Source organism: Phyllobates terribilis, unplaced genomic scaffold, assembly GCF_046119375.1.
Source record: "Phyllobates terribilis strain yellow unplaced genomic scaffold, ASM4611937v1 Scaffold_3__8_contigs__length_932513732, whole genome shotgun sequence".
Lineage (NCBI taxonomy): Eukaryota > Metazoa > Chordata > Amphibia > Anura > Dendrobatidae > Phyllobates > Phyllobates terribilis.
In genome coordinates, this window is record NW_027362763.1 from 186,352,859 (window position 1) to 186,377,705 (window position 24,847).

Sequence of the window (24,847 nt, forward strand, 5' to 3'; positions counted from 1 at the left end):
GCGCTATTTAAATGTGGCGCCCAAATTGGTGATTGGTCGCGGGCAGCGGCCGCAACCAATCGGCACAGCGGTGTTTAAATTTTGGGCCAAGATCAGTGATTGGTCGCGGCGAGAGATCGCGACCAATCAGCGAATCGTATTGGTGAGGACCGGGGAGCGGAATCGTATTGGTGAGGACCGGGGAGCGCCGCTGCCTGTACGGCTACTTCCGCTGCGAGAACCCAGGACATGAGCGGGCGCTCGCAGCAGAAGTATCCCGACCCGCAGCGCCGCTCCCCCGTCCTCCCTTCACACCCTAGCCGCATGGAGGTCGGCGCCGCTGCCTGTACGGCTACTTCCGCTGCGAGAACCCGGGACATGAGCGGGCGCTCGCAGCAGAAGTATCCCGACCCACAGCGCCGCTCCCCGGTCCTCTCTTCACACCCTAGCCGCATGGAGGTCGGCGCCGCTGCCTGTATGGCTACTTCCGCTGCGAGAACCCAGAACATGAGCGGGCGCTCGCAGCAGAAGTATCCCGACCCGCAGTGCCGCTCCCCGGTCCTCCCTTGACACCCTAGCCGCATGGAGGTCAGCGTCGCCGGCGGTCGGGAGATGAGCGCCTCGCGCTGGTCATCTCCCAGCTGCATCGCCGCTGAGCTCCGTCCCGCAGATGAGCCGCTAACGACCGCCATCTTTTTTCAGAAATCCCGCGGCGCTGATTGGCCGCTGCCGGACCAATGAGCGACGCGGGATTTCCAGGACAGACAGACAGACAGACGGGATTAGACGATTATATATATATAGATAAGATTGGCTAGAATCTGATTTTTTTTTGCAATTTCATTCATGCGAATACAACAAAATTTGCACTAGCCGAGCAAGGACCGTGTAGGGATTAAAAAAATAATTTAAGAAAATTAAGACTCATCCGGCCCTCACCTATCTTTGGTATGATCAATAGTGTGACCAGAAGATGCCAAAGGTACCAGGTTTCAGAAGATGTCTAAGATAACTCAGTGAAGACCACACCAGGGACCGAACTGAAGAGAAGTATTGGACCAGATTGGGGCTGAACAGCTAGACATGAGAGGGCTCTCCAAGAAGGAGAGTGATGGGGTGCTACGCCAGATGACCTGGCCTCCACAGTCACCAGACCTGAACCCAATCGAGATGGTTTGGGGTGAGCTGGACCGCAGAGTGAAGGCAAAAGGGCCAACAAGTGCTAAGCATCTCTGGGAACTCCTTCAAGATTGTTGGAAGACCATTTCCGGTGACTACCTCTTGAAGCTCATCAAGAGAATGCCAAGAGTGTGCAAAGCAGTCATCAAAGCAAAAGGTGGCTACTTTGAAGAACGTAGAATATAAGACATATTTTCAGTTGTTTCACACTTTTTTGTTAAGTATATAATTCCACATGTGTTAATTCATAGTTTTGATGCCTTCAGTGTGAATATACAATTTTCATAGTCATGAAAATACAAAAAAATCTTTAAATGAGAAGGTGTGTCCAAACTTTTGGTCTGTACTGTATGTTTATTATGTCCTGGAGAGACCTCAGAACACAATAATATATATTTCATTAGCTTCAAATATAATTCATGTGAATCTTATGTTATTGCCAAATTCAAGCAAATTGCAGAATTCAATTATAGTCAGATTCACTCATCATTAATACTTATGTATATTTTTGCAGGATGCAGCTTGCTACATGAATTGTACAGTGACAGCCACAGCAATAACAGCAGATTGTGGAGGTTATAACTGCTGGGATCCACTGGCTAAAATAACATTTTAAATACGAAATTTACAAATTGACATTTTCCATCATGAGATGGTATGAACATGTACTTACCCAACAGACAGACACATAGCAGCACTTGGAAAGCAGTAGTCATCCTCATTTCTTACTAAGCACCATATGAAGATCTTCTCATCCAGCTGAAGTTTGCCCGTTATAACCTCGTTTTCTACTGATAAGGGAGCGGGGGAGTGAGCAGATCAGATGTCCTTGTGTTATTTACACAAATGTTTCTCAACAAGACCCATTCACCTCTGTCTGTTTTGTGTTGATAGAGTATGTTTTATTTTGCACCAAGACATTTTTTTTCTTTCATGTGACATCAACATTGTTCTGCCAATTTGAAACTTTATTTGCCAGACTTTTATCTGCAGAGGAACGACTGAGGGTTCAGCACAGGGGGCGAAACACATGTGAGTGGAACATGTAGCACTGTACTGTAGAGCAGCACCACTAGACTGCCAACCAGGGCATGTGGGTCACTAATACTGGTGTTTTGCCAGTGTAATGCCCTTGCTGATTGCTTTCATCTTCCTACAGATCACAAGCGTCACAGATCCACAATGTCTGTAGTGTTATATGATAAATGAGGTTTCATGGTACAAAGGCCCAAGAGAGACCATTGTATATTGTATATACAGTATGTTAACCTGACGCCATTGTAACTTGAGGGACCACTGTAGAGAAGGGATTTTGTGGGATATAACACATTGATGTAGTTGCATAGGCTATCAGTGTTCGAGGATTTATTGGTCCTTATTTCACATATTCATAACCTCAATTTGGGTATAAATCCTGGGGAAATAAGAAGTTCTGTGCTGCTGAGATGAGTGACCAAGAAGTTATTGATGATAAAGTATATGAATTTATTTCCAATTAATTCTATATTACCTCATCCTTTAGGTTAAGTGCCCACGTAGCGTTTTTCAAGCGTATATGCTGCGGAATTTCCACAGCATAAACGCTTGTTAAACGCTAGGTAATCCGCACCCCATGGTCCCCAATGGCATTCCGCAATGTCAATGCACATGCTGCAGATTTTTCCGCAGCGTTTATGCTGAGCTCAAAAATCCGCAGCATGTCCATTAATTTTGCGGAAGCGCGGCGTAATCGCCGCCATTGACTTGCATTGAGACGCATATAATCCGTGTCAGTACATTTGTACTCACGGATTATATGCGTTTCAATGTGAGGATGGCACCCAGTTCTGGAGGATTGGAGACTCTCATCCAAACCTGGGTACCATTGTACCTGTAAAAAAAAGATTGAAATAAAAAAAAAAAAAGATTATATTCACCTTCCGGCGGCCCCCGGTCTACTCCTCTTTGCTAGCAGGCAGGACTGAAGGACCTGCGCTGACGTCACAGTCATGTGACCGCAGGCCCTTCAGTGCAGTGTCCCGCGATCAGCTGGCAGCCAGGAACGAGCGCAGCAAGACTGCGCGGGCCATCGGAGGGTAAGTATAGGTTTATTTTTTTATTTTTAAACATTCTTACGGTCACACTATATAAATCCATGCTGTTTGCATGGACTTATATAGTGTGACCTAGTTGTCAAGCACTTTCCAAGTGATGCTAAAATCGCCTGGAAAGTGCTTGTCAATCCGCATGCAGAAACGCATGTGAATATGCTTCAAATCCGCATGTATTTGGAAGGAAAAACGCATGTACAATCCGCATGTACAATCCGCATGCGTTTTTTCTGCCAGGGAGATGCAGAAATGCTGCAGAAATTTTCTGCTACATTTCTGCATCGTGGTCACATAGCCTAAGTCTCCTCCATATAAAGCTGCTAAAGTCATTTTTTTTTTGTTTTTCTTCAAAAAAATGTCACCCTTTTCATCAAAAATATCAATTGGTTTTTACCTAAGCCTGCTCAATTTCTATGAGCATCAGTGGAGATATAAGTATTTCTTTTATAAATATTGATGAAAAATGTGGTTTTGATTTCCTTTACTTGACAACTTTTATACCTAAAAAAGGACTGGTAAGATGTCAACCACTGTTCCTCACACATGATGTGCAAATTAGTATATAGTTACTGCAAAGCTGAGTTTAAGAGGGAAACCTTGGAAAATTGAGTCTATAACTTGATTTCCCTGGCCCCAAGTGTAAATGCTCTCCAATCATAAATTCCTATTTATTAAAACATAAAAAGGAAAATTGTGTAATAAATGATTACACAATTTTCCTTTTATGTTTTAATGCTGCCATTTTGCTCCAACATTTGCACTCACCATAGTACATCGCTACCACAGGTGCTTATGTAGCACCCTGAGGATTCGGCTGCTACAGGGGTATTGCACCTCAACCCAGAGGTGTGATATTCCACTCCCGGGTAAGGAAGGAGTGTGGAACTGAGCTCGGTAGGCTGCATGCACTACATACATCCCATTTCCGAGGAACAGGCCGACGGTACTCCCACTTAGAAATGTGCAGGTACGACCGAGTCTGTTCCTGGCTGGAGTGGGAGGGGGGTGGTACATCCCAAGTAGTGTAGGGGCAGATAGGGGGAGCAGCCTGGGTAAAGATAGGAGCTCATTGGGTGCTGGTCACCTGAGCTCACACATAGAGGGTGTATATAAGGTGGGCACCATCAAAGAACAGGGTCAGTTGCAGAGAGAAAGTCAGCGAGCAGAGGAGAAGAGAGACCCAGAGTGAGAGAGGAGAGAGAGAGACCCAGAGGGGGAAATAGAAGAAAGGACTCTAAGACCCCAAATTAAATCCCCGGGTGAAGAGTCGGCACAGGGTACCGGAACCCAAGCTGGTGGGGGCAAAAACACACCCCAGCCAGAGACCGGAGACCGTGGGCAGCGTTTGCCACGGTCACCCACCACATCCACCACGAAGGCATACCACGTGGAGGGTCAGGGAACCCAAGGCCAAGGGTCTCCCAACAGAAGGCCCGAGGGAGCTGGACCTGGGTGGATCAATAGTGGGGACGGCCAGAGAAAGGACAGAAGGAGAGCTCAGGGTCACGCTCCGGACTTATTTGGGGGTTGGCTGGATCCAGAACCTGGTGGACGCAGCACGGCTCGGGAGGTCACTCGAAGCTGGAGTGACCAGAACATCAGCAGTGAGTAAACATCCTAAACTGCATAACCCGACTCTGTCTCTGATTGCCGTCTACACTGCATCACCACAACTCCCATCCTCTGCACCTGATCCCCCTGAGGCTATACCCCACCCGTTGGGGGTTATATCACCAAAGCTGCACCTACACCACCAGCCTCAGCGGACCCTGCTGCAGCGGCGGCCACAGTGACCGCAACACAACGGGTGGCGTAGTCGACATTAAGAACTTAGTAACATCTGTAGGACTGCCACATACAACTGAGTTTGACACCCTGGGCACGGACCGGGTCACAGCCACTCGGAAGACTACAACCCCCATTTGATCCGGCTCCGGGTATTCCCCTAAAGAATATGGCCCAGGGGGCGCGTCAACTTTGGCGTAGTCGGCAGGATTACGTGCCCGCAACACCCGGGTACTGCGTGCCTGAAGAAAAGAACGAGTTTACCTCAAAAAGAAGTCTCCTGCCGGTTCCGGAGGGTCCCCGCCATCGGACCCCATCACCAGTCGATTCCCGCCGGTTGTCCGCCATTAACAGCTTTTTCCCGCCATCTGCAGAGTTTCCCGCCACTGGGAAGCAGTGCCCGCCATTTCCAAGCATTTCCCGCCTTGCCAGAGCGGACGCCATTATGGGCGTGCCAGAGGGTGGCGAGAGGCCACCTCCCATCGTGGGCCAGGACCGAAAATGGCGCCAAAAGTGGAAACCGCCCCCACCAACAGAGATTGTGATGCTAGAGGTGTCTGTCAGCGTGAAAGAACCGCCCCTGGAGCTGACAGTCACCAAGTGGCCCCGGGACCGCCCTCGAAGGGGGAGGAGACGAAAGGAGAGAACAAAGATGGGTGCCGCCTGGAGCAGTCTGGAGCGAGCGCACCCGGAGGCAAGAAGCCTGGAGAAGAGTAGCGGAGGAGCTTACCCGGAGATGGCGAGAGAGCAGAGCAGCACCGGCCCGCTGGCCAGGAGCCTGCTGGAAGAAGAGCAGAGCAGCACCGACCCGTTGGTCAGGAGCCTGCTGGAAACAACGACCCCACTAGGCCTAGTGGAGGTCCTAGCACAGCTCCCCCGAGACCGGGAGTGTGCACAGACTGCCCTGGAGGGCCTCGCACGGAGGATGGCCCGGGTACAGCGAGAGACATTGGCGGAGTGGAGCCGAGAGATGGCCCAGCAAACCAAGACCCGGAGCACGCCAGCCAAGATGAGGAGACAGACCGCCTCTGAGGATGGCGCGGGAGGACCCAAGGCCGGAGACGGCGCCGAGAAGGGAGCCGAACGAGTGGAGGCAGGTAAAGGGGACGTCTATACCCCAAACCGGGAAACCGCTTACCTGCCCCAGCTCCCCGTCGCAGAGCCCGAAAGTCCCCCTGCTGTGCCCGAAAACGCCATGTCACCGACGCAGACTAGGCCCCAACCGGAAGCCGCCGCCGCGACCCCTGTGACGCCATGCGCAACGACCCCGAGCGTGGCAAAACAGGAAGCAACACCAGCCTGGTCGCAGGGCCTAGAATTCCCGGGCGTCGCATCCCCAACAGCGCCCCCTACCTCCGCGGAGCCTCCGGCCTGGCCGCAAGGCCAGGTAGCCCAGGGCGCCGCCGTCCTAACGGTGCCCTTCACCTTCCAGGTGCCCCAGGCCTGGCCGCAAGGCCTGGGCAACCCGGGCGCCACCACCACCGCGCCCGCGCCCGTAAAACCAAGGGTGCCGCGTCTGGGAGAGGACTTGTTTGCCCAGCACACGTGGCCGGACGGGCAGCCTTTCATCTGGCCCCAGGAATATTATGGACTGGAGCACCAGAGGAGGGTTGGGGCCATGTGTGCACCCCTGATTCCGGCTCCGAAGCCCGTGATAAGGATCTCGCCCCCGCTTGAAGAGACCCAATTTGAGTGGGACCCCACCGGAGAAGACCTAATGGGGTTCACTCAAGAAACCAGGGCAGCTGCAGCGGAGCGTGCTGAGTGCTGCCGACAGCAGCTCGAGGAGTTTGCGAGGGAGCGGAGAGAGAGGCGGGTCCGGGAACAACAGGCCCAAATAAGGAGCGCCGAGCAGAAGAGCCGAACCAGGAGGGACCCCCGTGCAGCGCACAGTCCCCGCACCACCGGGACTGTAATTAAGTTCAACATGCAGCATGGGTGGGGCTTCATCCGAGACCACAACACCCCCGGCGACGTCTTTGTCACGCGCAGAGACGTGGAGTCCCATCTGCCGGAGGGGCACAGAGGTCGTGACCTTTACATCGGGGACGAGGTCACCTTTACCCGGCACAAGTGTGCCAAAGGTCCCTACGCCATCCATGTGCATCGCCTGACGGAGGAAGAGCTGCGATGTGAGGAGGAAGAGCAAGAGGACCCGGACGGGTCTGAAGCTAAGATCCCCAAAGAAAGAGCAGGAGGAAGACGTCGTTAAGTACAGCGGAGCAGGTGCTGTAAATAGTTACCCGATCGGGGTATAAAGAAACTGTTACTGCAAATATAGTCCCCGTTGGGACCAGCTGATGTGAACTGTTCACCCGTTTACCCTTAATCCCACTGACCGAGGACTGAGAGCGGTCATTCCTCCCCAATACCTGGCCGAGGACTGAGAGCGGCCACACTGTCCCTTGTAAATAGTTGCGCTTCCTAAAGCGCCCCCTACTGGTTTTACTGTAAAACCACCTTAAGGAAAAGAACTGTCGCACTTTGCCCGGTCAACAGTTGCCCAGTGACCGGAGGAGGAACAAGAGACGACGAGAATGTTTAATGCTGCTAATTTATATAATGTTTTATATGTTTTATATGTTTATGAAAAATTTTGTATGTTTTGTGATGTTTTTGTCTTACAGCCCGAGGACGTGCTGTGATTTACCAGGGGGGAATGTAGCACCCTGAGGATTCGGCTGCTACAGGGGTATTGCACCTCAACCCAGAGGTGTGATATTCCACTCCCGGGTAAGGAAGGAGTGTGGAACTGAGCTCGGTAGGCTGCATGCACTACATACATCCCATTTCCGAGGAACAGGCCGACGGTACTCCCACTTAGAAATGTGCAGGTACGACCGAGTCTGTTCCTGGCTGGAGTGGGAGGGGGGTGGTACATCCCAAGTAGTGTAGGGGCAGATAGGGGGAGCAGCCTGGGTAAAGATAGGAGCTCATTGGGTGCTGGTCACCTGAGCTCACACATAGAGGGTGTATATAAGGTGGGCACCATCAAAGAACAGGGTCAGTCTGTCAGAGTAAGAAGCAGAGGAGCAGAGCAGCCCCAGAGAGAGAGAGAGGAGAAAGCAAGAGAGACCCAGAGGGGGAAACAGAAGAGAGGACTCTGAGACCCCAAATCCAATCCACGGGTGAAGAGTCGGCATCAGGGTACCGGAACCCAAGCTGGTGGGGGCAAAAACACACCCCAGCCAGAGACCGGAGGCCGTGGGCAGCGTCTGCCACGGCCACCCACCACATCCACCCCGAAGGCATACCACGTGGAGGGTCAGGGAACCCAAGGCCAAGGGTCTCCCAACAGAAGGCCCGAGGGAGCTGGACCTGGGTGGATCACTAGTGGGGACGGCCAGAGAAAGGACAGAAGGAGAGCTCAGGGTCACGCTCCGGACTCGCTTGGGGGTTGGCTGGATCCAGGACCTGGTGGATGCAGCACGGCTCGGGAGGTCACTTGAAGCTGGAGTGACCGGAACATCAGCAGTGAGTAAATACCCTTAACTGCATAACCCGACTCTGTCTTCCTTTAACATCTATGCTGCACCACCACAACCCCCATTCTCTGCACCTGACCCCCTGAGGCTATACCCCACCCGTTGGGGGTTATACCATCAAAAGCTGCACCTACACCATCAGCCTCAGCGGACCCTGCTGCAGCGGCGGCCATAGTGACCGCAATACAACGGGTGGCGTAGTCGACATTAAGAACTTATTAACATCTGTAGGACTGCCACATACAACTGAGTTTGACACCCTGGGCACGGACCGGGTCACAGCCACTCGGAAGACTACAACTCCCATCTGATCCGGCTCCGGATATTCCCCCTAAAGAATATGGCCCAGGGGGCGCGTCACTTATAACACTAGGGGAATTAAAGGAGTGAAACAGAAGGTACAAGGTGCTGAGTTTTGAACTTAAATGGCCACTTTTACAAACAGTGTGGACAAGTAAATACTGATACACCAGCCAATAACCCAGCTGTTATCTGTGCCAGCACAGATAGAAAGAGCACTGGCATGTGAAGTGTGTAGCAATGTTAGCTGTGGTATTAAGCAAAAATGTGTCTGAAAACAGCAAAAGGTATAACTTTGATCACATAAAACTAAATATTAAAAACAGGATGAGCAGCAGTCCGGGACAAAATCACCTGGTGGTGGGTTCAGAAAGACTGTGGTACATTGGAGGGTATAAGTGTAAGTCGTGTACCAGGAGTGTTCTTCAGGACATGGCGGAGCCACGGGTGAGAAAACCAACTCTTACACAGGTTGATCCCAAAAAAAAACTATTTTACTTTAAGTGTATATTTTCACTCAAATAATGCAAAACATTTAAATATTATGCAAACATTAGTCAACAGTTGGAACTTCAGTGCTATACAGCATGGCACCTAAGCGATCTGCATTTACAATTTTTTTTTATAGATTTGCCTGCTGGCGTACCTGTCTAAATTGGTCGCCTATTGCCGTTTTACACCTTAAGAATTGGATTAATCATATGCATGTACCATACAGGCTAGCCTGCGGTACAAAACTGAGGTTTTACAATCTTACAAATATTTTCCCTATTTTCCCAACCAAATTGCCCTTTCCCTTCCCATAGTGTTTACAGAGGAACAGTCCGTCCTCAACTGTATTGAGAATACCCAAAACAAACTATGGTGACGGCTGTTTAGCCGTGAATATAGTTGTACACAGTTGAATAACTGTCCAGTACTAAAATTCTGTGCAGAAACTTTCTACTGTAACAAAATGGAGTCCAAGTATGATCCGGAGTCCGTTGTGTGCCGTGTCGGTGTGGCGCCCCTGATGGTTCAGTCACCACAAAGGTACTGCTCCTCAACCAGAGGTGTGGCATCTCCTTCTCTCAGGTAAGGATGGAGTACTGCCTGGGACACTAACACCTGCACTCATCACTACACTGCTCCAGGCCGACTGGGAGGGCATTATGCACTTCTTCTGCTGCCCCATCCCTGGCTGGAGTGGGGGGAACCAAAAGTGAGGGGGAACCAAGTAGTGGGTGTGGGTGGAGGACACAGACCAGGGGAGCACTTAAAGAAGATACATATATATATATATAGGGAAGCCATCTTTTGAGGGCGTTGAAAGGAGAGAGAGAGTGTGAGAGGACGTGAGGAGCAAAGGCTCTTCAGGAGCTTAGCTCGGGAGGCTGGCTCGGCCTGTCATGCCCAAGACTGAGAAAGGAGTGGGAGCAAGGGAGGAAGGCTCCAGTAACAGAAGGGATCCCAGGGAGTACGGTGAGTGCAGGACGGCACCCGTACACCTGAATCTGCCAGGCTTCAGAGGGATCAGGCCGCAAGAAGGGAACCGGTCCCTGCACTAGTCGAGTTACTTTAGGTCTCAGCTAGAAAACCGGAGGCTTCTGCACTTTCAAGGTGCAATTGCCACATCCGCACCTAAGCCGCCGAAAAGGGCACCAAGCAAGGTTCGGGAACTTCAAGTTGCCCAGAGGGATGGAATTTGTGTGGCAGGGCGCAGGGCAGGTGGTAGAGACCCAGCGCGGGAAGTTGGCTAAGAAAGGAACATACAGAGAGGGGTCCCGTTAAGTGCTCTTGAGATACTTGAGGGAGTGCTGAACCCCTGCCTGGTGAACGCAGCGCCACGTGGGAGACTGTCAGCTGTCTAGTGTTACCTGAGGAACCTAAATAACTGTGAGTAAACTCGGATGACTGCACCCCACTGTTTCTGTCAGTTCTTTCTACCATGTTATCGCTCCTGCACTACAACTCCCAGCATCACCATCTGCACCTACACTGCCCTGGAGCTGTGCTCTGCCAGTGGAGAGCCGCACCAACTCAGCTGCCCTAACATCTGCCCGAGAGGTCTGAAGCAGCACCGGTACCCATTACCGGGAACCACAGGTGGCGTCACGAGACAAGACTGTCATCATCCCTTCAAGCAACAAACCCCCCCCCCCTTTTTAAAGAGTGACCCCAGTGTACGGCCCCGGTTGCCGACTGCTGTGACATCCCAAGAAGGTAAAGGCCCGGGTACCGAGTCCCCCATATTCCCCTGGGCGAGTCATCGGCACCTCAAAGTGGATTGGGATTATCTTAGTTATTAAACCAGCTTAAACCATGGCAGCAAATCCGAAAGTTCTAAACGCTGGTATTAGCAACAAACGTTGTGTGAAGAAGTTAATATACCTAACTAACTAACTACAGGCTATATCTTAGCCTTGAATATTTTGGCGCCAAAATGTTATGTGTGCACAGTTACTCACTGCAGGGCCCCTTCAACAGGTGAGCGGTACCATTGATGTCTGTAGCTTAATTTCTCAGTGGTGTCCAACACCTCCCTACTAGAGGTCTCGGCCTTTATCATCTCTGGACAGCGTTTCTGACAGGAATCTCCTCAGACTTGGACAGATTCTGGTCGTGAGCAAACTCAGCTCCAATTTCCCATTTCTCTGGAGTCAATGGGGTGTTCTCACAAGCAGATGCTGCTGAATTCCCTTTCAGCACGTCCTCTTCTGTTCAGGACATATTTCAGAATACCCCCAAGATGACCGCTCCACTTATTCCTGTCACGTACGTTTTCAACTGCCACTGGGAAATCCCCTAAGCACATTAGCTAAGCCCCTCCCACACTGGAGCTAGACCAATCACCAACTCCCCTTTGGTTGTTGGGCAGATTTCACCGTTACTACCCTGTAACAACATGCACTGAACTCCCTATCATCAATATATTAACTGCATATTCTCCTTATATAATCATGTAACACAATGCATTTTAAATCATTCACAGAGTTAAAACCTCTTTAAACAAGTACATTGTTATACTAGTGTGGATACAGATTTACACAATTATATCACTCTGGTGAACAGACACACATCTCACACAAGCATAGGGAATACTGTAAATCCTTATATCATACCTCCGGGTAGAAGTAAATGCAAACTTTCAGGTGAAGAGGTTAAGCTAGTTATATCAGGTGGTGAATTTTGATTTTATTGTTATTGCTTATTTGTTATTATCATCTTTTATGGGGCCGATACCATCCATTTTTTTCTTTTTGGCATTGATGTATTTATAAAAAATTTGGGGATTTATTTTAATGTCGCTGGCAATTTGTTTCTCTTTAGATAACTTTGCTAGCGTGATTTAATTTTTACATTTTTATTGAGATCTTTATACTCATGAAATGCTATACTTTGTACAGTCTTATTTATCTATAATGGTTTCTTTTTATTCTTGGACATTTTATTACCAGAGGGTGTAAGTTTTCTATGGGATTCTAGTAGTATATCCTTAACCCCTTTAAAGCCCATGACGTACTAATACGCGTCAGTGCCCTGGGCTTTAAGAGCCTGACTCGTCATCGCTGATTGTCACAGCTGACACCCAGCACATTAACCCCCGCAATGCTGCGATCGAAGTCGATCGCAGCATTGCGGTGGCAAGGGGAGGTGATCGGTATACTCACCTCCTCTTCAGGCCTCCAGCGCTGTCTGCCGCGGCTTCCCGGGTGTTGCCATGATGACCCGATGTCGTCATGACAACATCCGGGTCACCAGACAGCAGGAAGATTGTTTGGACATGAACAGTGCATCTCCAAACTATCTTCTCCCTGTCCAGCGCTGACAGCCTGTATGACACAGGGATGGTGCTGCATTCCTGTGCCATGCAGGCGATCAGAGAAAAAAAAGTGAAAGTCCCATAGTGGGACAAAGTATAAAAGTAAAAAAACTCTCAAAAAGTAAAAAAAAAAATAAAAAAAAAATTGTAAAAATATTTAAAAAAAATAAAAAAAATAATCCACTAAAAATAAAAATATAATGTACCCATCAATAAATATTATTATGAAAAAAATAAAAACAAACAATAAAAGTACACATATTTGGTATCGCCGCGTCCGTAACGACCTGGCCTATAAAACTTTTCCACTAGTTAACCCCTTCAGTGAACATGATAAAAAAAACAAAGCAAAAAAATAAAAAAGTGTTTTTTTTTCCACTTTTTCATTTTTACGAATCAATTTGTGAAGCACCTGGGGGATCCAAGTGCTCACTATGCATCTAGATAGGTGCCTTGGGGGGTCTAGTTTCCAAAATGGGGTCACTTGTGGGGGAGCTCCAATGTTTAGGCACACAGGGGCTCTCCAAACGCAACATGGTGTCCGCTAACAATTTGAGCCGATTTTCCATTCAATGTGTTAGCGGACACCATGTCGCGTTTGGAGAGCCACTGATGTGCCTAAACAGTGGAGCTCCCCCACAAGTGACCCCATTTTGGAAACTAGACCCCCAAAGGCACCTATCTAGATGCATAGTGAGCACTTGGAACCCTCAGGTTCTTCACAAATTGATTCGTAAAAATGAAAAAGTGGAAAAAAAAATACTTTTTCATTTTTACGAATCAATTTGTGAAGCACCTAGAGGTTCCAAGTTCTCACTATGCATCTAGATAGGTACCTTGGGGGGTCTAGTTTCCAAAATGGGGTCACTTTTGGGGGGTTTCCACTGTTTAGGCACATCAGGGGCTCTCCAAACGCAACATGGCGTCCGCTAATTATTCAAGCAAATTTTACAATCAAAAAGTCAAATGGCGCTCCTTCCCTTCCAAGCCCTGCCGTGCGCCCAAACAGTGGTTTTTCCCCACATATGGAGTATCTGAGTGCCCAGGGGAAATTGCACAACAAATTTTGGCATCCATTTTTTCCTGTTACCCCTGCAAAAATAAAAAAAATTGGGTCTAAAGTAACATTTTTGTGAAAAAAAGTTAAATGCTCATTTTTTTCTTCCACATTCCAAAAATTCCTGTGAAGCACCTGAAGGGTTAATAAAGTTCTTGAATGTGGTTTTGAGCACCTTGAGGGGTGCAGTTTTTAGAATGGTGTCACTTTTGGGTATTTTCTGTCATAAAGACCTCTCAAAGTGACTTCAAATGTGATGTGGTCCCTAAAAAAATGGTTTTGTAAATTTTGTTGGAAAAATGAGAAATCGCTGGTCAACTTTTAACCCTTATAGCTCCCTAACAAAAAAAAATGTTGGTTCCAAAATTGTGCTGATGTAAAGTAGACATATGGGAAATGTTATTTATTAACTCTTTTGTGTGACATATCTCTCTGATTTAAGGGCATAAAAATTAAAATTTTGAAAACTGCTAAATTTTCTAAATTTTCGCCAAATTTCCATTTATTTCACAAATAAACGCAAGTGATATCAAAGAAATTTTACCACAATCATGAAGTACAATATGTCACCAAAAAACATTCTCAGAATCAGGGGGATCCGTTGAAGCGTTCCAGAGTAATTACCTCATAAAATGACAGTGGTCAGAATTGTAAAAATTGGTCATTAACATGCAAACCACCCTTGGGGGTAAAGTGGTTAAACATGCCCCATTAATGTACACTATCCCCAGTCTACAATCTTACCATAATTTATTGAAATCAGCTTTCCTAAAGTTCCATGATTTTGCAATTCCCATTTTGAGTGTTTGATTGGAAATTACATTGAAGCTTACCATATTATGGTCGCTGTTTCCCAAATGTTCCCTGATCTGTAAATCTGAAATTGTATCTGGTCTATTTGACAGGACCAGATCCAGCAGATTACCTCCCCTGGTTGGTTCATCTACCAGCTGAGAGAGGTAATTGTCTTGAATTGTGGATAAGAACTTGCAGCTTTTAGCACAACCAGAAGATTATATGTCCCATTGAATGTCTGGATAGCTAAAACCACCCATAATAAAGACCCTATTAAAGTTGCTGCCTTCTTAATGTGTTTCAGCATTTCATCCTCTACCTGTTCATCTATATTAGGAGGCTTGTAGCAAACTCCAATTAGCAGCTTATCATTACTACCATCCCTATGTACATTTACCCATACTGACTCTACATGGTCGTAGCTCCCCCAATGTCATCATTGAGCACAGGTCTTAAGTTGGATTTATCAAAAATACACACCCCTCCATCTTTTTTGTCTTTCTTGCTGTTCCTGAATGTAGTGTAACCCTCTACGTTTGTCACCCAGTCATGGCTTTCGTCAAGTCAGGTTTCTGTTATTCCCCACCACATTGTAATCTGTGGCCGACATAAGGGTTTCCCAATTCATTAATTATTTTTTGCAAGACTTCTTGCATTTGTCAGCAGAAATGTAATACTACTATCATTTTTGTTACTCCTACTCAGCTACCTACCTTCCTTGCATATCCCTGCCACCCCTAAATCCTCATAAACCCCTACTGTCTCACTCTGTTTACTCTATGTCTTTTTTTAGCACAACTACCCTCCCTACCCCCAGATTCAGTTTAAAAGCTCCTCTATTCATCTGACCTTTGCTTCCCCAAGCACAGCTGCACCCTCCCCATTGCAGTGCAGCCCGTCCGTACTGTAGAGCCTGTATCCAACAGAGAATTCAGCCCAGTTCTCCATGAACCCAAACCAATACTTCCTGCACCAATTTCTAAGCCATTTATTTATTTCCCTTAAGCTCCCGCTGTCTTTCTAGGGACGCACATGGCACTGGCAGTATTTTTGAAAACACCACCTTGGAGGTCCTCTCATTCAGCTTCTCTTCTAGTTCCCTGTAATCATTTTTAAGGACCTTACACCTCCCGCTAACTTTTTCATTGGTACCGATGTGTACCATGACCACTGTGTTTTCCCCAACCCCACCCAGCAATCTGTCTATCCAATCCGCAATATGTCGAACACTGTTCGGCATTCATGGTCTCGTGAATGGCAAATAGATATTCACCCCTTTCCCATCTCGCCCACCCGTCTGCACTGGCATCACTGATTCAGTCAGACTGCTTTATGCCCGAAGATCACATCACAATCCTCGTACTGACCATCTGCTTGCCTGACCTGAGAGTGGCACTGCATAGAAATATTTGCTGTCATGCTCAGGTAAGGAAAGCAGACAACCAGTCCGAGGATTGCGTTGCGATTCTCGGGCGAGTAACACAGCAGCCTGACTGCACCAAATCAGTGATGCTGGTGGGATTATGGGCAGGAAAGGGGTGAATATTCATTCCACATTTACATGCGCACCAGCAAGTCAAGCATTTGTAAATGCGAAATTAATATTCACCTCTTCCCCTGCACATAATTTATAAATTACTATGCACATTGCAGAGCATTAATAAAAACTGTCTTTTCATATACTATTTTTAAGACAAAATAACACTGGAGGATGAAATACTAAATTTATAAGGATGCACAGGACTCTTAATTAATTTGGAGCATCTTTACTCATTCGTGCACCAGAAATTGAAATATGTGATCCTGCCTCCTCCACTAACACCCAGAAAACAGTAGCAAAGAGGGCATGCAAAAAAATACTTAGCTCTTCTTATTTATTAAACGAATGTGGTATAAGGTTCTTGATAAATTCCCCCATCATTTTTTTCCAGATAGCATATGGAATGGTTTAAGATAATGATTGAAATATTATTTTGCAGCAAAGTCCAATGGTTTATCTGCTCATTCTCTTATAAATAAATAAAAACATGTTCGATAAGTTGAAGCCATTTATTAGAAATACTGAAATTAGTAAAATGGATCAATGAAAACAAATAATAGGAGAAGAATGGTGAAAGATTGATGACCAGGTATCCATTTTTACGTCTTCTCATCAGTGATGGAATAAGCAAGCAGCGTTCAATGCTGTAGATAGAAACAAGAGGAAAAATTGATTATATCATATAAAAACAGTCAAACATAGTACAAGTATAAAAGACGACTGCCCCTTATGTACCTTTCTAGGACTGCTGATTTAAGTGTTTTAATTGATCTTACTAATTGTCCTCCCCATTGTCCTTGCGGAATCTATAGGATATGCCATACATATCTGCTTAGTGTGAGTCCAACATTTAGCAAAAGATATGTAACCAGCCCAGTGAGGCCTCAGCTATTTCCATTATTTAGTCACTATGATGGAAAGTGGTGACTTATTTACCAGGAAGTGTAAATACCTCATATCTCATACATGGTTGTTCAGACCTTATAATATTTGTATGTGAAGGGAAGTAAATAAATAAATCACATTATGTACCTGATTTTGGTAAGCATTTGTTATCTCTGAATACAATTTTGTGAAAGGGTTTGCCGAAAAAATCATCCACAATTTCTCTATCAAGCATCCTGTCAAACTCAACCAAGCATTGTGTGTGATCACTGAAGAGGAGGTTTTGGCCGTGACTTGACGAAAACAAATGAAATATGTCCTTCTGAAATCCTGTCCGTCCATAGAGAGACTAAAGGGAAGCAAATATTTGGATTACAAATCCAGCACCGAAAGACAAAATAGTAAATATGGGCCCTGCCCAAATAGGATGGTTCACACTAAGATCCTGGAATCTGAGACCTACATAATAGGAAAAATCACTGAATAAATGAAAGAAAAACACCAGGCCTATACATGAAAAACAATAGAGAAAAGCTCCTCCTATTAACATTTTTATGGGCTAAACCTGTGTGAATGTACAACATATGTAGTGTAGGTGTATTAATATACTCACTGATTGTTGTTTTTCCCGGTTTCCATCGCGATTCACTCCTTGTCACGTGACGGCTATTCTTAATTTTTGGCTCACACTGAGGTCTATTTGTGAGCCAGAAATTGCTACACTACATAAACATTCTTAAAAATGTGATTCTTAAAAAGATCAATATAAGAAAAAGAAAATCATGTGATAATAAAAAAAAATAAATAAGAAAACCCAATAAAAGGGAGGTCCTGAATAGTATCAGTCAATATGACTCCATGGGACAGATCCCAACAGCTATTGCCCCATACAAGTGGTTTCATCAAACAGTAGTATGTATAAGGAAATGATACCACAGAAATCTTCATCTTGTCACGTAAAAAGTAAGCAATTATACAGCTCCACTGAGAAAAAAATAAATAAATCTTAAGTCTCTGATTATAGCGACTAGTGATGAGCGAGTATGTTCTGTTAACCCTTTCGCCGAGTATGCTCGGGTCGTGCTCCGAGTATTTATAGCTGCTCGGTGATATGTTTGATCGCTCCCATGTGCATGATTTGCGACTGTTTGACAGTTTTAATACATGTGAGGAATGTCTATTTCTTACACATTCCTCCCATGTAATAAAGCTGTCAAATAGTCGCAAATCATGCACATGGGAGCGATCAACCATATCACCGAGCAGCTGTAAATACTCGGAGCTCGGCCCGAGCATACTCGGCGAAAGGGTTAACAGAACATACTCGCTCATCACTAATAGCGACACAAAAACAAATAATTTTTCTTCAAACAGTGCATTTATTGTATAAAAGTAATAAAACTATATAAATTTGGTGTTGTCAAAATTGTACTGATCCAAAGAATAAAGATAATGCTTTATGTATGTAACTTTGATCAGTTTAAAATTTAAAATGTTAAAAAACAATAGAATTGTTTTTTTTTATTTTTCCCTATAAAGACTTAATAAAATTTAGGTTTGTCCATTATATACCCAAAATGTCACCATCAACAAATACATGTGTTTCTTAAAAAATGAACCTGTCATGGTTTCATCACCCACTTGGCCTAGGGAAGCTGTGACAGCTCAGACGCCCTATAGGATCTGGAGTGTGCTGGACTGTCATTGTTGTGAGTGACAACCCAGTCATCCAATCCGAGAATGAGGTGTGCTGGGTTATCATTTTTTGATTGATAGCCTTGCTGTTCAATTTGGCCTAGCATGTGGGCGTTCCTCCAGGTATGTTCCATTCTTGATAATTTGCTAGCTACTGTATAAGCAGACCATTGTCAACTGTAAAAAATTAATGCTGACACATGCTGACTTCTATAGGTGCCATACCTTTAGTGGTGTTCCCACTTTTCAGATGCACTGTATCCTGTATAGTTTCAGCATTGAGTCCTATATTTATCTATGGTAATCTGTATGTCTGAAGAAGGTCTAAACTGAGACCGAAACGTCAAATATATTTGCTGTGGATTGCAAATAAATCTCCTTTTTCTACATCAATTTAGTGCCAAGTTCTTCATAGATATTATACTACGGATTGGGCTCCTACTTGTGCACCTGCTGTCAAGAGTGCTGTGCTCTACTACTAAACGTAAAAAATTAAACATTATAGATGTCGAAATGAGATGATAAATAAAAAGAAAAAAGGAAAAATGCTGTGATACAATTGTGACGCCTCAAAGCCTTCTGTAAGCCCCTTACCCTGGGAGATAGGGACTCGAAGTCGGGTCCTAAGATGGAGAGTTGGGGTGCAGCCGTGGCCCGGAACCGCTCCGTGCCCAGAGCCGTCACTTTAAAAGGAAGTTATGGGCTTATCCGGGTTGAGTGGCTGATTACGACTACGCCACCTGTGGCACCTGGTGAAGGCCACCAGCGCTGCTGCAGTCAGCCAAGGCATGGTGTTATAGCAGCCGTAGTTATTACTACTCCCCACAGGCGGAGCAGGGCCTCGGGGCAGAGGGACAGGAAGGAGGGAGTAGTAGTCCAGGAGGTCTGGTACTGCGTAGTGCGGTGTAGTGCAGAATAAAAAGTCCGGAGGCCATAGGGGTGAACTTCCAAGGCTTTACTCACGATAGAGATGGCAGTAGGAAGGCAACTCCCCAGAGACGAGGGGGTCCGACAACCTCCGAGTAAGTCCAGCGTTAAATCAGGACCCCGCACCAGAGTGTTCCTAGACATTAGACCTAGTCCTTTCCTGTCCGTGTGTGAGTGAATAGGCCGGGTCTCCCTCTGAACTTCTCTCAGAACAAGGGTACGGGTGGCAGCGTCATTCTTCCTGTACCTGGTGGGATCCTCAGGGCCAACCGGGCTTCCCTGACCAGGACGTAGAGTTGCAAGGTCTGGTGTCGGGGGCCGGTCCCCTCTTGCAGCCAGAATCCCTCTGAATAGATCAGGTAGGCGAGGACAGGTGGCGTAGACCGCTCCATCTGCATCCTCCCCGGGACCCATTTGCGGTGGGGATACACTCTAAAGCTCCGGGCTTTCTTGGTCATGGTTCCTGACCGGACTGAGACATTCGTTATCTCCCGCCTGCCCCTCATCTCAAGGCCAGGGGACGAGGGCCGTCTCTCCATCCTCTGCAGGTCCACACAGGATCCACGCTCAGGGAGGGAGATCACGATCTGATAACAGTCAAAGAACCAAGAGCCAAGATGGCAGTGTATTAAATATGAAATTTAAGGTGTCACTATAATGTGAGTCCTCCACCCTCACCCACTAACTGGTTCCTATAACTTTTATGTTCCCCAGTCTCCCAACTATCAGTAGGGGCAGCACCTGGTGCCTATTAGCCCCCTCTGGTGGGAGAAGTGTGGTGTTGGATGTGGAGGTAGGGTCCTGACCATCACATTGTTCTTACCTCAGAGGAGGAACACTACACTCCATTGAAGAAGTGCAGCATCCCTGTGGCAGTCGAACCCTCAGGGGCGCCACACAATGGCCTAAAATGTGCAGGTAGTTTAGGGATTAAATGGCATTTAGAGAATAATGACAATGCTGCACAAGGTCAACAATACATTTAAAGTAATATACAGTCATGGCCAAAAGTTTTGAGAATGACACCAAAATTATATTTTCACATGATCTGCTGGCCTCTGGTTTTTATTAGTGTTTGTCTGATGTTTATATCACATACAGAAATATAATTGCAATCATATTATGAGTACCAATAGGTTATATTGACAGTTAGAATGAGTTAATGCAGCAAGTCAATATTTGCAGTGTTGCCCCTTCTTCTTCAAGACCTCTGTAATTCTCCCTGGCATGCTCTCAATCAACTTTTGGACCAAATCCTGACTGATAGCAGTCCATTCTTGCATAATCAATGCTTGCATTTTGCCAGAATTTGTTGGTTTTTGTTTGTCCACCCGTCTCTTGATGATTGACCACAAGTTCTCAATGGGATTAAGATCTGGGGAGTTTCCAGGCCATGGACCCAAAATCTCTGTTTTGTTCCATGAGCCATTTAGTTATCACCTTTGCTTTATGTCAAGGTGCTCCATCATGCTGGAAAAGGCATTGTTGGGCGCCAAACTGCTCTTGGACGGTTGGGAGAAGTTGCTCTTGGAGGACATTCTGGTACCATTCTTTATTCATGGCTGTGTTTTTAGGCAAGACTGTGAGTGAGCCGATTCCCTTGGCTGAGAAGCAACCCCACACATGAATGGTTTCAGGATGCTTTACAGTTGGCATGAGACAAGACTGGTGGTAGCGCTCACCTCTTCTTCTCCGAATAAGCTGTTTTCCAGATGTCCCAAACAATCGAAAAGGGGATTCATCAGAGAAAATGACTTTGCCCCAGTCCTCAGCAGTCCACTCCCTGTACCTTTTGCAGAATATCAGTCGGTCCCTGATGTTTTTTCTGGAGAGAAGTGGCTTCTTTGCTGTCCTCCTTGAAACCAGCCCTTGCTCAAAGAGTCTCCGCCTCACAGTGCGTGCAGAAGCACTCACACCAGCCTGCTGCCATTCCTGAGCAAGCTCGGCACTGCTGGTAGTCCGATCCCGCAGCTGAAACAGTTTTAAGATACGGTCCTGGCGCTTGCTGGTCTTTCTTGGGCGCCCTGGAGCCTTTTTGACAACAATGGAAGCTCTCTCCTTGAAGTTCTTGATAATGCGATAGATTGTTGACTGAGGTGCAATCTTTGTAGCTGCGATACTCTTCCCTGTTAGGCCATTTTTGTGCAGTGCAATGGTGGCTGCACGTGTTTCTTTAGAGATAACCATGGTTAACTGAAGAGAAACAATGATACCAAGAACCAGCCTCCAGTGATGTCATTCTTACTTAATCATGACTGATTGATCGCCAGCCCTGTCCTCATCAACACCCACACCTGTGTTAATGGATCAATCACTAAAACGATGTTAGCTGCTCCTTTTAAGGCAGGACTGCAATGATGTTGAAATGTGTTTTGCGGGTTAAAGTTCATTTTCTGGGCAAATATTGACTTTGCAAGTACAGTAATTGCTGTTAAGCTGATCACTCTTTGACATTCAGGAGTATATGCAAATTGCCATTACAAAAAATGAAGCAGTAAACTTTGGAAAAATTACTATTTGTCTCATTCTCAATACTTTTGGCCATGACTGTACTAATGTGTACCCACACTTCTAACTCCCAAGACCAACAATGTCACACCCCAAATATGTCTCTTTACATCTTCTGCAGATGTCACAGCCCTTATACTGCATGTGACATCTGTAGCTGATCAATAGCCAGTGCAATTTTGGGCCATATACCACCTTGTGAGCTAGAAGGGTGAGTATATATCACTATTATTTTACATGTATTGCCTGTGTGCAGGGTTTAAATTATTTTGAACAAGACTGTATGATGCAAAATGGGGCCGTTATTGATTGGATATGCAAATATCCTCTTCAGAGAGAAAGAAGACTAGAACTCTAGCGCCACGCAATCCTAAAACTCAATACTTTTCAAAAAGTCTTGATACATGACTTAGGATAAAAAGACAAACCAGACACTCCTTTTGCAGACATCGTGTTTTTAGGGCTTTTACTCTTCTTCAGTGCAAAGCAGGAGGTCTGAGTTGGCTAAATGGAGTGGTAGAACGAATCGAGACATTGATAGGCGTTCGGCCCGTTCCGGAGATCTCAAAAATGTAACTGATATGCAGCTAGGACATATAATAACTCCATAATCTCTCCTATGAGATTACAGCCCCCATCTGACTGGGGAATTTGATTGAAGAAGTTACACAGTGTGAACTAATGGCAGGGGTTAATCCTGTCAAGAAGGCCTTGGTACACTCTAAGCTGCTGGAGGTGTGAGTTTTTCCCTTTGGAGCTTCTGAGGCTGGACCACCTGCTGTGCCAGGTGGCCTGTTTCCGCTTCAAATTTTGAAGGAGGATTCTAATTTCGGACCGGATATGATACACTTGATTGGCATGCAATTAAATCTCCCCATATATACTCATACAGTTATATGAAAAAGTTTGGGCACCCCTATTAATCTTAAGTTTATTGTTTTATACAAATTGGTGTTTTTGCAACAGCTATTTCAGTTACAAAGCTCAATGAGGTTACAAAACCAAAAAAAGTACTTTAGTAAGTCAGTAAAAAGTAGGTAGGAGTATTTAAAACAAGAAAATGATAAGGGTGCCCATACTTATGCACCTGTCAAATTTTGTTTGAATGCAGATTGCACATTTTCTGTTAGTACAATAAACCTCATTTCAAGGCAGAAACATTACTGTGTCCAACAGTTATTACATATATCAAACTGAAATAGCTGTTGCAAAAATACCAATTTTTATAAAACATTAAGCTTAAGATTAATAGGGGTGCCCAAACTTTTTCATATAACTGTATATCGAATGGTTGAATTTAATTTTAAAAACATGTAGACATTTAAGTGTGAATGTCTGTTTTTGCACAACAGTTTTACTAGTTCAATTTGACAACAGTACATGCCATAGCTTTACTGTGACATGCTGACACAGTTTGCTTTCTGTACATGTAACTACCTACCTAGCATTTCTTGATTTATCATATTTGGAAGGGATGAATATTTGGGGTTGTCAAATACTGTCAATTTTTTTTTACAGTTTTGCACAAAATGTACAGTGGCATGTAAAAGTTTTGGCACCCCTGGTCAAAATTACTGTTATTGTGAACAGTTAAGCAAGTTGAAGATTAAATCATCTCTAAAAGGCCTAAAGTTAAAGATGATACATTTCCTTTATATTTTAGGCAAAAATTATATATTTTTATCTTTTAAAAATTACAAAAAGGAAAATGGGCCGATGCAAAGGTTTGTGCACCCTGCATGGTTAGTACCTAGTAGCACCTTCTTTTCAAAGTATGGAAGCTTGTAAATGCTTTTTGCAGCCAGACAAGAGTCTTTCAATTCATGTTTGAGGGCTTTTTATCCATTCTTACTTGGAAAATTCTTCCAGTTCTATGAGATTCATGCATTATCTTGCATGCACTTTTATTTTGAGGTCTAGCAACAGATTTTCACTGATGTTCAGATCAGAGAACTGTGAGGGCCATTATAAAACCTTCTGCCTTGTGCCTTTTGAGGTAGTCTAATGTGGATTTTGATGTGTGTTTTGAATCATTATCCGTTTGAAGGAGCCATCCGCTTTTCAACTTCAGCTTTTTTACAGATGGTATGTTTGCATCAAGAATTTGTTGAAATTTCATTGAATCCATTTTTCCCTCTTCCCATGAAATGTTCCCCATGCCACTGGCTGCAACACAACTCCAAAGCATAATTGATCCACCCCATGCTTAATGGTTCTCCACACATACCTTTGATCATTGTGGCCAAAGAGCTCTATTTTAACCTCATCGGTCCACAGGACTTGTTGCCAAAATGCATAAGGCTTGTTTAGATGTTATTTTGAATATTTCTGATGCTGAATTTTATGATGAGGACACAGGAGAGGTTTTCTTCTGATGACTCTTCCACGAAGGTCATATTTGTGCAGGTGTCTCTGAACAGTAGAACAATGTACCACAACTCCAGAGTCTGCTAAATCTTTCTGAAGCTCTTTTGCAGTCAAGCAGGGATTCTGATTTGCCTCTCAAGCAATCCTATGAGCAGCTCTCACAGAAATTTTGCTTGCTCTTCTAAACCTTATCTTGACCTCCACTATTACTGTTAACTGCCATTTCTTAATTACATTTCGAACCTAGGAAAGGGCAACTTGAAAACACTTTGCTATCTTCTTATAGCCTTCTCCTGCTTTGTGGGCTTCCACCATTTTCATTTTCAGAGTGCTAGGCAGCTGCTTAGAAGAACCCATGGCTGAAGTATTTTTGGCACAAGGTTAGAGGAGGCTGGGTTTTTATAAAGCTGAGAAATTTGTATCACCTAACATTTCCTAACGATAATAGTGAAC

The 24,847-nt window shown here is 45.5% G+C and overlaps 1 protein-coding gene across 3 annotated transcripts in view; it reads right to left on the reverse strand.

The window, feature by feature from the left end:
• Positions 1-24,847, reverse strand: part of LOC141258986 (saxiphilin-like) — a 337,568-nt gene that overhangs the window by 141,311 nt on the left and 171,410 nt on the right. The window contains exons 19-20 of one of the 3 annotated variants that reach the window (XM_073674335.1): positions 17,045-17,246; positions 16,508-16,656 (exon numbers count right to left, since the gene is read on the reverse strand). The exons of 1 other annotated variant lie outside the window; for it this stretch is intronic. In XM_073674335.1, coding sequence (XP_073530436.1) covers positions 16,625-16,656; positions 17,045-17,246 — 234 coding nt within the window. In that variant the 3' untranslated portion in view covers positions 16,508-16,624. Of the gene's footprint in view, positions 1-1,831; positions 1,989-16,507; positions 16,657-17,044; positions 17,247-24,847 lie in introns of those variants that run through there. One more of the 3 variants, XM_073674333.1, reaches the window with a different exon arrangement.